The sequence below is a fragment of the Ruditapes philippinarum genome, unplaced genomic scaffold (assembly GCF_026571515.1).
Source record: "Ruditapes philippinarum isolate M1 unplaced genomic scaffold, ASM2657151v2 ctg11386_1_1_1_1, whole genome shotgun sequence".
NCBI classification, from domain to species: domain Eukaryota; kingdom Metazoa; phylum Mollusca; class Bivalvia; order Venerida; family Veneridae; genus Ruditapes; species Ruditapes philippinarum.
Window position 1 is genome coordinate 17,352 of NW_026855663.1, and position 12,890 is coordinate 30,241.

Here is a 12,890-nt window from a genome sequence, read left to right on the forward strand (position 1 = left end):
AAATGTGTCTTGCTATATAATACAGTAAACAATATATAAAGATATATGAACCGTAATGCAGTTACCTTGCCGCAACAGTGATAGAGTAAAGCATTAACTAATAGCGATTGAAACACCACAGTTGATTGTTACACTCAAGACAATTTGATTTAGATGGGAGTTTCATATGCCAGATATATAAGAAAGCATTACATTTGATGTTGACGTATTTTTTTATTGAGACACTCGACAAGTTAAAATATAAATTATTTTATAGAAGTAAAACCATTTGTTTTTTAAATTTCTAAATAAGAATATAAAGATTAATATGTCTGGTGTAGATTTTAATCTAACATTATAAAGATCTGGAGGTTATCACACGCTACCTTTGTGATACTCATTACGGAATATCTGTTGAATGTTGTTAATGTTGATATATCGGAGACAAATAACGACAACTGCTTTATCATTATTTCCTTCGATATGATGGAAACCTGACTTGTACAATAGGATCAAAGTGAATATATTTTTCTATAAGTATTCAAGATGCTACGTATAAGTTTCAGATATTCGATCTTTTGGCTCACTTGTCAAGCATACCACGTTTAGGCTGCTGTCAGAAAGTTGGAAGTGTCCAATGTTATTCAACATTGAACGCTATAAGTTTACACAAATCTTAACGAAAAGCAACAACTTATGTTCAACATTATAATTTATTATGTCCGAAAGCAAAGAAATGAATTTAATCATGGACCATTCTACAATGTGTCTATGCCCATAACCAAAATTTTCTTTAAATATTTGACCATGGGGAGGTTTACGGCTGAATTGCCCCTTTCGACTCTAATATAGATCAGCGTTCTACTAGTTAATGTATTGGGTAGCACCTATTTATATCGGTAAGATACGAGAATCTGGGACAAGATGGTTAACAGCATTTGTTGAGCAGCATGTCGTATTAAACTTTATGTTTGGTGATTTTAGATCAGATTTCTTTTCTAAAGCTATGTTACACATACCTTCCTTTATGAATTCTAGTAAAGATAATCAACTGACTATTTTGTTCTGTAATCAGAAAATGAGCCGAAACCGGTTTTAATATTCTTCAACGTCGTCAATTTAATTTAGTAAATAATGTATATATGTCTTTTACATGACACTTTCATGCGTTTCATTTATTTCAATTTTCTGTTGGTAATCAGATTGTTCTCCACCTTGCTTTTTCAATTTGTAAAAATACTTAACTTCCAAACCGTTTTTTCATGATAAAGTTTATTCTATCACTGTCGACATGTCATCTTTTCGACAAAATGCAAAACACAGTCAAACTTATTTTAAAACAAATGTATTTTCAAGATATTATTGTATTTTCAAGAACATTATATCTAGTATTTCAATAAGCAGTTGTTCTGTATATATTATACAAATGCATGGTGTAATTTTTGTCAACATAATCTATTAATATGGCAAAAATGACATTTTGAGATTTAAACAAAAATAAAGTGACTAAATAATGATGGCTAAAAATCAACATAAATTAAGTTTTTGTTTTGTACACAAGCTTAAGAGACATTAAAAGTACTCCTGGTTGGAAAAAATTTGTATCATCTTCAAATGTTCACTTAAGAGACAAGGAATGATGCTTGAATGTTTATAATTAAAAAGTGGGTTTTCTAAAAGTATAAATTTACATTATAATTTTGACAAAGTTGAACATACAAATAATACAAATACGAAAAGAATCTTCCTGTCAAATCATAGATAAAAGAATATTTTAACATTGTGACAAATATGTACAAATAGATACACCACATACGATATAAACAACAAATTCAAATGAGAAAAAAAATGAGATTGTGTGATATTTGTCTAAACTTTAGAAATCAGCCATTTTGAATGTCATACATTAATTTCATATAACACGTACATTTCATTTTAATTAAGCAAGCCATGTGGCTTATTAGATTTCTTTTTAAAATCAGTAGAGATGTTCTCCAAATTTGTGTTTCACAAGGAAAATCTCCCATTGAGCTTTAAAGTCCGGTGTTCAAGAAATTGTAACGTTCTTTTGCAAGTTCAACCTAGTTTATAGGCTCTAGATATTGCTCCAACATTTTCATGCTTTCAATCTCATCTGCTTTTAGCACTGAAAATAAATTATCGTAAAGATTAATTAATAAAATATATAGATTGTTCAATACATCTTTGAATAAAGAATTGAAAGAAAATGCCGTGTATGTTTCATTCTTGAAGACGAATTTCGTTCTCAACTTGTATTTTTATTGACTACTTTTTCTTGAAGAAGCATATAAATCTACAACTTCATTCATTATATGCACGCAACTTGCCTTATACAGGTGCAAGACATTGTTAGCACCGGTGAAAACAGTTTAAAATCCGATATGCAAGAAAACACAAACATGCTTATGCAAGGTAAGATATACATGTCTAGCGTAAAATGTCAGTAATTCGATAATACATCGGGTAATGAAATGCATCGTTCATTGTTCATACTTTGGAATTTCTTGCGTTTGCAAAACACACACAAAAAATTAAACGTTAAAGCTCGCGTGTGAAGACGGTTGTTTCTGGTAAATTTCAAGTCCACTTCCTTAAAGCAACCAATACTGGTGTAATATGAGGGACTTAATTGCGTAACCCCTGTGGGTGTCGAATATCTACAATCTCTGAGATGCAAAAAACGTTAACGACAAACGTTCAATGTTCCAAATATGATTGCTTCAAAACAACAGACAACAACATGTTTATGCAAATATAGGAATGAATTCATGTATGGCTTTTTAAAAAGATGATTGTTTTTTTTATAGTTTCCAAACACTTGGCACTAAACAAAGAAATAAGCAAATAAGACATCGCAAAACTTACTTTCTCTTTTGACATGGTGCTGTACACCACCAATTTCACAGATATTTTGTGATAGGAATACTTTTACCCTGAAAAAAAATGTAACCAATATAAACTAGAACTGCCACAGTATGGCAATGATACCCCATACGCCTCCTTGTAAATAGGTTATTCGTTTTGACTTAGTCCAACTCATTTGTCTTGCCAGGTACATCATGATATCTTTTATGTTCTTTATTTATATTTTATAAATTGTAATGTTGGATGTTTACAGTTGATGATGTCATAATTAAATTTGTATTTGAAAGTTGGAAATAATAGCAGACTGGGCGTCGACAAAATAATGCTCCACCACAGATCATCAGGCCACAGATATTTGGGCCGCGTCACGACAAAACCAACATAGTGCGTTTGCGACCAGCATGGATCCAGACCAGCCTGCGCATCCGCGCAGTCTGATCAGGATCCATGCTGTTCGCTATCAGTTTCTCTACTTGTAATAGAGTTGGTAAGCAAACAGCATGGATCCTGATCAGACTGCGCGGATGCGCAGGCTGGTCTGGATCCATGCTGGTCGCAAACGCACTATGTTGGTTTTGTCGTGACGCGGCTCAAAATGTTATGTATCACGAGTAGGGGTGTGGATCGTCGGATAAGTGACGATCCAATCCGAACCACGATTCAGCACTTACGATTCACAAATCGAACCACAAATCTTTTGTTATCAAGACACCCATGTATTTCAGAAAACATGTACATTAGTTATAAAAACATGTTTAATAAAATAAAAAAAAACAATAATAAATATTAAAATATTTAAAAAAAATTAGATTGCGATACACGATCTCTGGGCTTACGAATATTCAAACTCGATTTTTCACTTTGATTCGTGATTATCCGAGTACTCGGATACTCGCCCCAGCCCTATTCACGAGATATTAAATCATCATAAGCAAAAAACAATGATACCACTTACGGTTTATTTTCATAGTCAACCAAGCACTGTTGTTGTGGAAGTCCGCTTGCCATCTTATGTTCAAGTTTAGCTACACTTTGTTCCGAGAAAGGTCGCCATTGGTCGCGACTGTCCATCCATGACCACCAAGGCTTCAACGTTTCTTCGGCTGATTAAATATGAAAAGTAAAACTTTTGTATAAGACAAGGAACATTAGACAATTTTAGGAATCTTCAGATATTTCTTATTTTATTTCATCTCATAAACGAAAAAGATTTTGTTTCTACACGAGGTTTTTTCTGCTATGAATGGTCACAAAAAATTTTATCAGTATAATTACATTTGTATATTCATTTCTATGTTTTCTATGTTATAAGTATATAACCATTACGTATTTCTTTATATTACATGTCTGTATTTAAATGAAAATAAAGATTTAAACGAATTATTCTGGTTAAGTTCAGTCATATGATAATAAGAATCTGAAATCCATTGTCATTTTATATAAACTTATGGAACGAGCTCAGGAAAATGTTTTTAAAAGACACTATGGCAATGCCATGTCAGATTCATCTATATAGTTACTTACAGTGTTGACCCTGAGGTGGAACAGAAGGTGGCCTTGCTACTGGTTCTTCTACTTGGTCATTACCAGCTGCATGAGGGACATCTTGAGTTCTATAAAATTAATTACAAAATAAATTTAACTATGTCTCCAATGTCATGACAATAAAAAGTCTCGGGTAAAAAAAGCAAAAATTGTATTATTAATAAAGTGCTCTTTTAAAAATATAACAGAATATAATTAGACTTTTTCATAGATTATCATATTTTCTATTTGATAATAACGAAACTTTTGTAATCTTAACGTGTATATATATTTTATGTACTAATTTGTAATGAAATAAAATCTGCAATGAACTAGATATAACAACATATGATGTCTGGCGTCCATATTCGTGGTATCTTATCAATGTGAAAGTTAGCAGAAAAGGTATTTTGTAAGCATATGTACACTGTTCTGATTTATTCCAATCAATCCCCGAAACATAATTAAAGTTATCACGAAATATAATTAAAGTTATCAGATATGCCACGATCCAACATATATTTTCATACTTAGACTGTAAATAATCGATCTTAATATAAATACTGTGTGCATTTTATTTACGGAGCGGGTCATCTTAGCACTAATTAATTACAAAGCGCTAGAAATTTCACAGAAAAATTCTTCTTTATTCAATGGAAAGAGAAAAGGGAATTCCATAAAGATATTTGAAAGAACATACACTTCCAAGTCCCACTTGTTATCAGCTCCAAACTTGTAAGTTTCAATCACTCTTGACGGCCATCTTACCTATAAATATTTTATTTAAATTAATCATCCGATCACTAAACTTGCATATGAAATTTATTCAAAATTGTAATCTTGTTCATAGCTTTCATGTAACTTGTAAATATATAGAAAATATAAAATAAATATCTCAAAAAAGAAGTTTTCTATGGACATGAGTCATATATCTCTACTTGATTTTATATCAATACCCAATGAGGAAAAATGGCACAAACTAAGACACATTTTGCCATACCATATTTGCTTTTTTCTCCTATTTGTCTTGTTCTAGTTTCAAACTCCAAGATATTAAATCAAATTAACAAAACCCTTTACCATAACGTATCTATCCGTCAACTTCCGTACTACAACACCGACAGTACCACTTCCCCCGTCTTCATCTCCACGATTCCAGTCCGTTCCTGGAAATACACCAAATATCTTAAATTATAGTGTAACAAATAAAAAAATATTCATATCAATTACGAAAATATCTACAAAGGAATTCTTAACCTGTTCAGAATTATCCTTCATACCCCACATGCCTCTGGTGTATAAAATCATTAACAAATGGACATGTTCACAATATCACTTTACTGAGTTATCTCCCGTATGTAGCTTCGTAACATTAGAAATTCAATACCATACACAGCAAATCCAGCAATTTTAGCTACACAATGGAGGTCAATAATAACAAACATACAGAAAAGAAATAACATACTCTTAAATGTTAAGTCAACAGGCGTCAACTGATTTCAACAATCACGTATATAACATTTCAAAGTGCCCTTTTGAACATTTCATATTTTGATCAAATTTGCAATCGCGCATAGAGTTATTACAAAATAATAATTATAAAAATCAAATTAAGTGCCTTTACGCACTAACTTTTAAGAAACCAAGTCGAAAGAAATATCTTGCAATGTGTGAAAAAAAAGGTTTTCCATTTTATTTAGTTCTGCCCATTGTTTGTCACATTGAAGGTTCCATGATAACCGCCATATGAACACATCTTCGGATGTTTCATAATTCACAATTTTGTTGTGTTGGGTTTTCTTTAGGGATTCTTATTTTCTCTATTTTAGAGTCACACGCTAGATTCGTCTCTTAGGGAACATATAATTGTCCATAAAAACAAATTGGAGTCTCGTCGACAATCTCAAAAACAGAAGCTTTGTGTTCATGCATGTACATTGTAATGATACCTCACACCCTGATTTAACATCTACTTATACACATGACCAACTACTATGATTACTTTAATAATAACTTACCCCTTATCACACAGCAGCCGACTTCAATATTTCCTGGAGTCACGTGCCTTGGTTCTTGGCTCTTTATAACATCATATTGTCCACTCAGATTATGTCTATAAGCCCCGATCTGATCGTTGTCCCATAAAATATATGCTATACCTACATAGGAAACCAGCATATCATTCAATAAAGACCTCGTTATTATAGTTTTACTTTTTGTTTGTTTGTTTGTTTCATTTTACGCCTTTTCCCAACAGTATTTCAGTCATATAGGCGGGTAGTTTCCTAACCATCGTTTCTGGAGAGTTACACCAGTCCTAGACTACCTTCCTCCGTGCTAAACTACCAAAGTTATTGTTTTATATGACAAGTTAGTTGTTACCGTACCAGATTGAGTGTAATTATTTATATTATCATGAAAATAAAATTTTCAGAAATGCATTTTTATATCAGAGTAATTGGATACCTTTTTGTTTGTGTCCTACGACAGTTCCTGGTCCATTAGCGTCTTGGTCCCCCCATTTCCAGTCCTTACCTCTAACAACACGGGAACCAATCGATGGTAACCCACCTTGCTCCTCAAATCCGATAGTATCCACATTTCTACAGAGGAATGATTGAAATAAATAAATCAATCAAGGGACAAAATGACTAGAACTCTAAAACGTTAAAACCAGTCCTCTTTAGATATCCAATATAATGTTATTTACTTGTCTTTTATATAATTATCCACTTCCATAAATTATTTTCTTTTCTGGAAAGTTTGAGAAAAAATGTAGCAAAAGTGATTTTAATGGATATAATATACAAGACAAGCAATTAGCATTATATTGGAAATTTTGAGAAAACTGAGTACACCATTTAACAGGAGTTATTAAGAACTGACTGTAAAGTTTAATCGAAATTTACCGAACTGCTAGATACTTTTGCCACCATCTTAATGGAGATTTAAAGAACGGGTGAAAAGAGTACCTGTAATACTGTACAATGGACAGTTAGAGAACTGCTCATAACTGACATATAGGCAGAACTATCCATAACATTTAAATGGGTGCTATCAGTTAGAACGATTAAATAAATGGTCAATTAAAACCAATAATAAACCATAAGAGATAAAAGCCATTCCACATTTTATCTTAAACCATCCAAAAATTGTATGTTTACCAATGCTTAACCTTTAAATAGCTAAATTGTAACATTTTCAATATCATAGTCACAGAAAGATTTGGTTTTATTATCGGTGTAACTGAAAGTAATTTTAAAATAAAAACCTTGTAGGCACCCATTCTGGAAGATCTGGTGGATCATCATCATCTTCTTCTTCTTCATCATCATCATCATCATCACCATCATCATCAAAACAATTTGATTTCACTTTCCCGCCACCATTATCCTAAATGATAGATGCAGAAAAAAATTAACAAAATGTCTAGGTATTCGTACTTATTTCTTAAGAAAAAATAAACTTTGCAGATGGTCTGTCAAATATTGATGCGTTATTTCCTTTACTTATATTATTTCAGTGTACAATCAAATTATATTGATCATTGACAAGACGTCATTTTTGGAAAGATGCCATTATATACGTGAAAATCAGGGTATATAACTTAAGGTCCAAAAGCCTAAAAGCATAAATTTTAATTTTTAACAAGGATCAGATAAGGTACTTAACATTTTTGAAAAAGATAATTAAGAAATATACTCAGAAATAAATTGAAAATCGTATTTTAGTGTTATTTTAGCTCAATTCGATTGAAAAGCGTTGAAACAATTATTCTTGTTAAAAACTGATCGAATGGTCTGACATTTTGCACACACTCTATAGGAGCATCCATCTCGAAATATTATTTCTAGTCCCGTCATGTCAAGAAACCTTAGTAGAGTTAAGTAACCGAATGTGATTCAGCGGTAGATGCTTACTTTAACTTTGTTAGTATTTAACAAATTATTACAAATTAAACTTTCACAAAATGGTTTACAATAACGTCGAAAGAATATCAATGACAGGTAAAGTGGAATACTTTAAATCAACCGATAGCCTTTTAGATTGGAACAATTAAGGTGACACTTGAAATTTTGAAACGTCACCTGATAACCGTGTGTGCACATATATAGTATAAAACTATAAACAAGAGACTTTAACTAAGGTTAACAAAGGTATAATTTATGACAATTCAAAAGCTAAGAAATGCTTAAAAATTTAAAATATTAGTTGTTTTTTTACTTTATTCTCCGTAGGTGAAACAATTTCTTCTTCATCTGAATCGTCTATACCATCTTCTTTTTGTAAAACCTTTTCCAACAATGCAACAACGGCTTTCTGTGAAAAATATTTGTTTAGAATGTTAAGTCCATTGATTATACAATATGTATGTAGCATCATACAGCATGATAATGGTACCTAGCCACTCCCAATAGCAAACAGAAATTAAAATATGTCATATATTTTTTTTTATAATTTACGAAACAATTTCAAAACTTCATGTTAATATGAAAAATGATGATAATAATTAAAAATAAAATTGATTATCATCATATAATATTTGATGGATAATGTAAATACTCCTGATGACAGGAAAGGAATTTATACCCTACTCGTTCCTATCCGCCCTTCCCATTACCCCCCCCCCCCCGAAAAAAAAAAGAAACCCTAAAAACAAGATAAATGTATATAAAAAAATCTTTATTAAAGTCCATACATAACAACATATAAAAGAGATCAATTACATAATTTTACAAGACAATATAAAAGTTGTTTGTATACGGCCATTCTATTTTGAATTACAAGAGACTGTAAAAGTAACATAGAAGGAAGGAAACTCCCAAGCTCACACAGCAAGGATTTCCAATATACGTTACAGAGTTACCTCTCTTCCCATTGCATATATTAAATAAGTTTGTTCTGAAGGAGTTTAAATGTATTACCTCATGCTTCTTATCTAAACCAGTCTGCGGCATGGTGCTTTGTACAAGCGAATACACATCCAAATCTTGGTTATTTTTTAAACCCTCGTCATAATCAACAAAAGCTCGACCAATGGTCACCTGAAGTTGAAAACGTTCAAGTTATACTAAATTTTGTTATTACTTTCATATCTTCATATCCTGGAAATGGAAATCTTAATTAATGAGTAGAAATGTTTTTAACATCTATAGTAACATATCTCATGAATTTTGTGAAATGCAAAACAGAAGCAAGGATCATAATGATTATTTCTAATGAATCTGACAATCTTTTATAGACTGAGTAAAACTGACAGTACCTGGTATCTATAATAGTTCCCGACGTTTTTTGCACCTTTATGTGGCACAATCTCACCACCACATTTAGAAATAAAGCCCTCCGTCACCGGACGGTTGCTCTCCCCAATAGGAACGCAAAATACGCCATAATCACGTGACTTATATGTAAGACCTAACTTGAACAGCTCTCTCTGTACCTGTTCATTGAATGATATCATGTTTAAGAACAAAAAACAAAGGAGCAACGATGTTCATAAAATGCTATAAACATATTACTTATAAAGATTTACACATAATATATTAACCAATAAACGAGGATGTCATAGTGTACATTGTATATTGTCATATTTTAAACCAAACTAGAACTATCACTAACTGTGATTAATACCCCCGCAAGACTGCTTCGGAAATGAGGAAGTTACTAGTAACAGAATACTTTGCAAAAGAACTGAAATAGAGTTATGGTTGTGGGCAATTAAAGATAGTTGTGGTTCTCTGTATGTTGCATTTCCTTTCTATGTGGTTGACCATTGATGGAAGTTTTATTGAATTACTTGGTAATAAGTCCAAAAAGAGTTACGCTTCTTAAGCACTTCACTTTCTCTCATTGCGCTTGACCATTGAATGAAGTTTTATTGAATTCTAAACATTAGTTTTTAAGTTATGCAAGGAAAAGGAACAAAGGGCAATAACTTTACAAATACTGAAGATGGAGTTATGGTTATTGTACACTGCACTTCCTCTCATTGCAATTGACCATTGTATGAAGTTGTATTGAATTCCAACCACTAGTTTTCAAGTTATGCACTGGACAAAAAAAGTAACAAAGGGCAATAACTGTAATCAGTCCAAATAGAGTTATGGTTCTTGTGCACTGCACTTCATCTCACTGCCCTTGACCACTGTATGAAGTTTCTTTGAATTCCAACTATTAATTATGCACTGGACAATAAAAGTAACAAAGGGCAAAAACTGTTAAATGAGTCAAGAAAGAGTTATGGTTTCTGTGCACTGTGGTTTCTTTCAATATACTTGACCATTGTATGAAATTGTATTGAATAAGTAGTTTTCAAGTTATGCTCTTATTGTGCTTGACCATTGTATGGTTTTGTATTGAATTCCAACTAGTAGTTTTCAAGTAATGCTCCGGACAAGGAAAAGTAACAAAGAGCAATAACTCTGTAATTATTTTAGATAGAGTTATGGTTCTTGTGCACTGCACTTTCTCTCAATGTCATTGTATGAAGTTGTATTGAATTCCAACCATTAGTCTTCAAGTTATGGTCCGAAAGCAATGGAAAAGTAACAAAGGGCAATAACTCTGTTATCATTTTAGATAGAGTTATGGTTTATGGTTCTTGTGCACTGCACTTCCACTTATTCTGGTTGACCATTGTATGAAGTTGTTTTGAATTCCAAACAGTAGTTTTCAAGTTATGCTCCGGACAAGGAAAAGTAACAAAGGACAATAACTCTGTAATTAGTCAAGATGGAGTTATGATCTATAACAATGATCTTGTATCATAGTTTGGAGACCTTTCTGTTGAAAATGTGTCAGGGTTAAATAGTATACATATACATGCACAGTGCGTTAACTGGAGTGCGGGTATTAGTTACCTGCACTCCAGAGCATGCCCATTGATTGGCTCATTTTTGCTGGGGTTTACATATTGTGACGGCAGAGAAAGGGAAAGCAACAGAAATGTCATATTCAGATGTTCGTTCATTGGTTCATTTTTGCCGGGGTTTCATATTGTGACAACAGGGAACGTGCTTTTATGTTTGACTATGATACGCCCCCTCGTACAAATCAGATAGCCTCGTGTTTCGGTGTTCTTTGTAATAGAAAGAGCATCGAAACACGAGGTGATCTGATTTGTACGAGGGGGCGTAGCCCCCGAGTATAAATCAGATTGCCTCGAGTTTTGGTGTTCTTTCTCTTTTGTATCATAGTCAAACATAAAAACACGTTCCCTGTTGTCACAATTTTAAACCCCGGGAAAAAGTAACCAATGATCGAGCATCTGAATATGATATTTCTGCCGCTTTCCCTTTCTCTGCCGTCACAATATGTAAACCCCAGCAAAAATGAGCCAATCAACGGGCATGATCTGGAGTGCGGGTAACTGATACCTGCACTCCAGTTACCGCACTGTGCATGTATATGTATACGATTTAACTCTGGCACTTTTTCAACAGAAAGGTCCCCAAACTATGATACAACTATTACTTAACGCAGTTTACCGTTGTGTTTTTACCAATTTACTTAGACCATTTCATCGTTTCGTAAGAAATGACAACCGAGATACTGACACTTTGTTTAAGTAGAATTCATACGATAATGATTTTAAAACAAGATTCATTTTGTTCCTATGAATTAGTTATACTGACCGTTATAGCGCAAAGGGGTAAGCTACCGGTATATATTCTATTCTAATCACTTAAACGACTGTGCTATTGCGGATGTTTCGAGAACTACATTAAGCTAGTGGGAGTTTCCCAAACGTTAAACTCCATATTAATTCTCGTAAAATAAACGGACAAAACCGAAGTGGGATGGAATATTTAAATGAATGCATTAATGTATTCATAATTGACAGCTCAATAAAATCAGACAATACTATATGTTAAAATAGCTGATTTTCCGCAAGGCTTTTGTATGACTTATTTTCTATAGTGTTAACTACATGTACATATATTGCATGATATTAACTAACTGATACATAGTCAATTAACATGTATTCTTGTGAACAAACATCTACGTAATCATACCACAGTAATAATCTTTATACATAACCATTTTCTATTTTATGATTGCGTCCAAATAAAATAAAGGGCATGTATAAGTTATAAGACCTACTTTAATTCTGTCTTCGCTGTTGTCGGCGTCCCTCCCCTTAAACTGTGTGTCAATGGTGGCATCAAAGTCGGACACAATTATCACTCTCGGCATTATAATATGTTGACCAACTTTTACACATTCACCTGGACAGTAAAACAAATCTTAGTTTATATGCGGATGACGTTAATTAATAAACAATGTTTCTCGGTCAGTATCAGACATAGGTATAAATAAGCTGAGACTTAGACCAAATATGATAAATAAGAACCATTTATTAAAAATAAATGTCTGAAAATAGTCCAATGTATCTAGAATATATTTTTGGCCAACTATACCATAACCTGACGCTTCAACCTAAACAGTATGGCCTCTTTTTATTTTATTTTATTTTTTGTTTGTGTTCTCCTTTTCCAATT

At 32.6% G+C, this 12,890-nt stretch overlaps 1 protein-coding gene across 1 annotated transcript; it reads right to left on the minus strand.

Annotated features, from left to right (window-relative positions):
• Positions 1-1,231: 1,231 nt before the first annotated feature.
• On the minus strand, positions 1,232-12,616 carry LOC132744058 (uncharacterized). Its single transcript, XM_060732664.1, has 13 exons — positions 12,493-12,616; positions 9,653-9,829; positions 9,315-9,434; positions 8,614-8,709; positions 7,661-7,782; positions 6,856-6,992; positions 6,408-6,548; positions 5,470-5,555; positions 5,090-5,157; positions 4,390-4,478; positions 3,821-3,968; positions 2,866-2,933; positions 1,232-2,125 (listed from the first exon to the last, which is right to left on the minus strand). The coding sequence occupies exons 1-13, from the start codon at positions 12,583-12,585 to the stop codon at positions 2,061-2,063; spliced, it is 1,410 nt and encodes a 469-aa protein (XP_060588647.1). The 5' UTR covers positions 12,586-12,616; the 3' UTR covers positions 1,232-2,060.
• Positions 12,617-12,890: the final 274 nt, after the last annotated feature.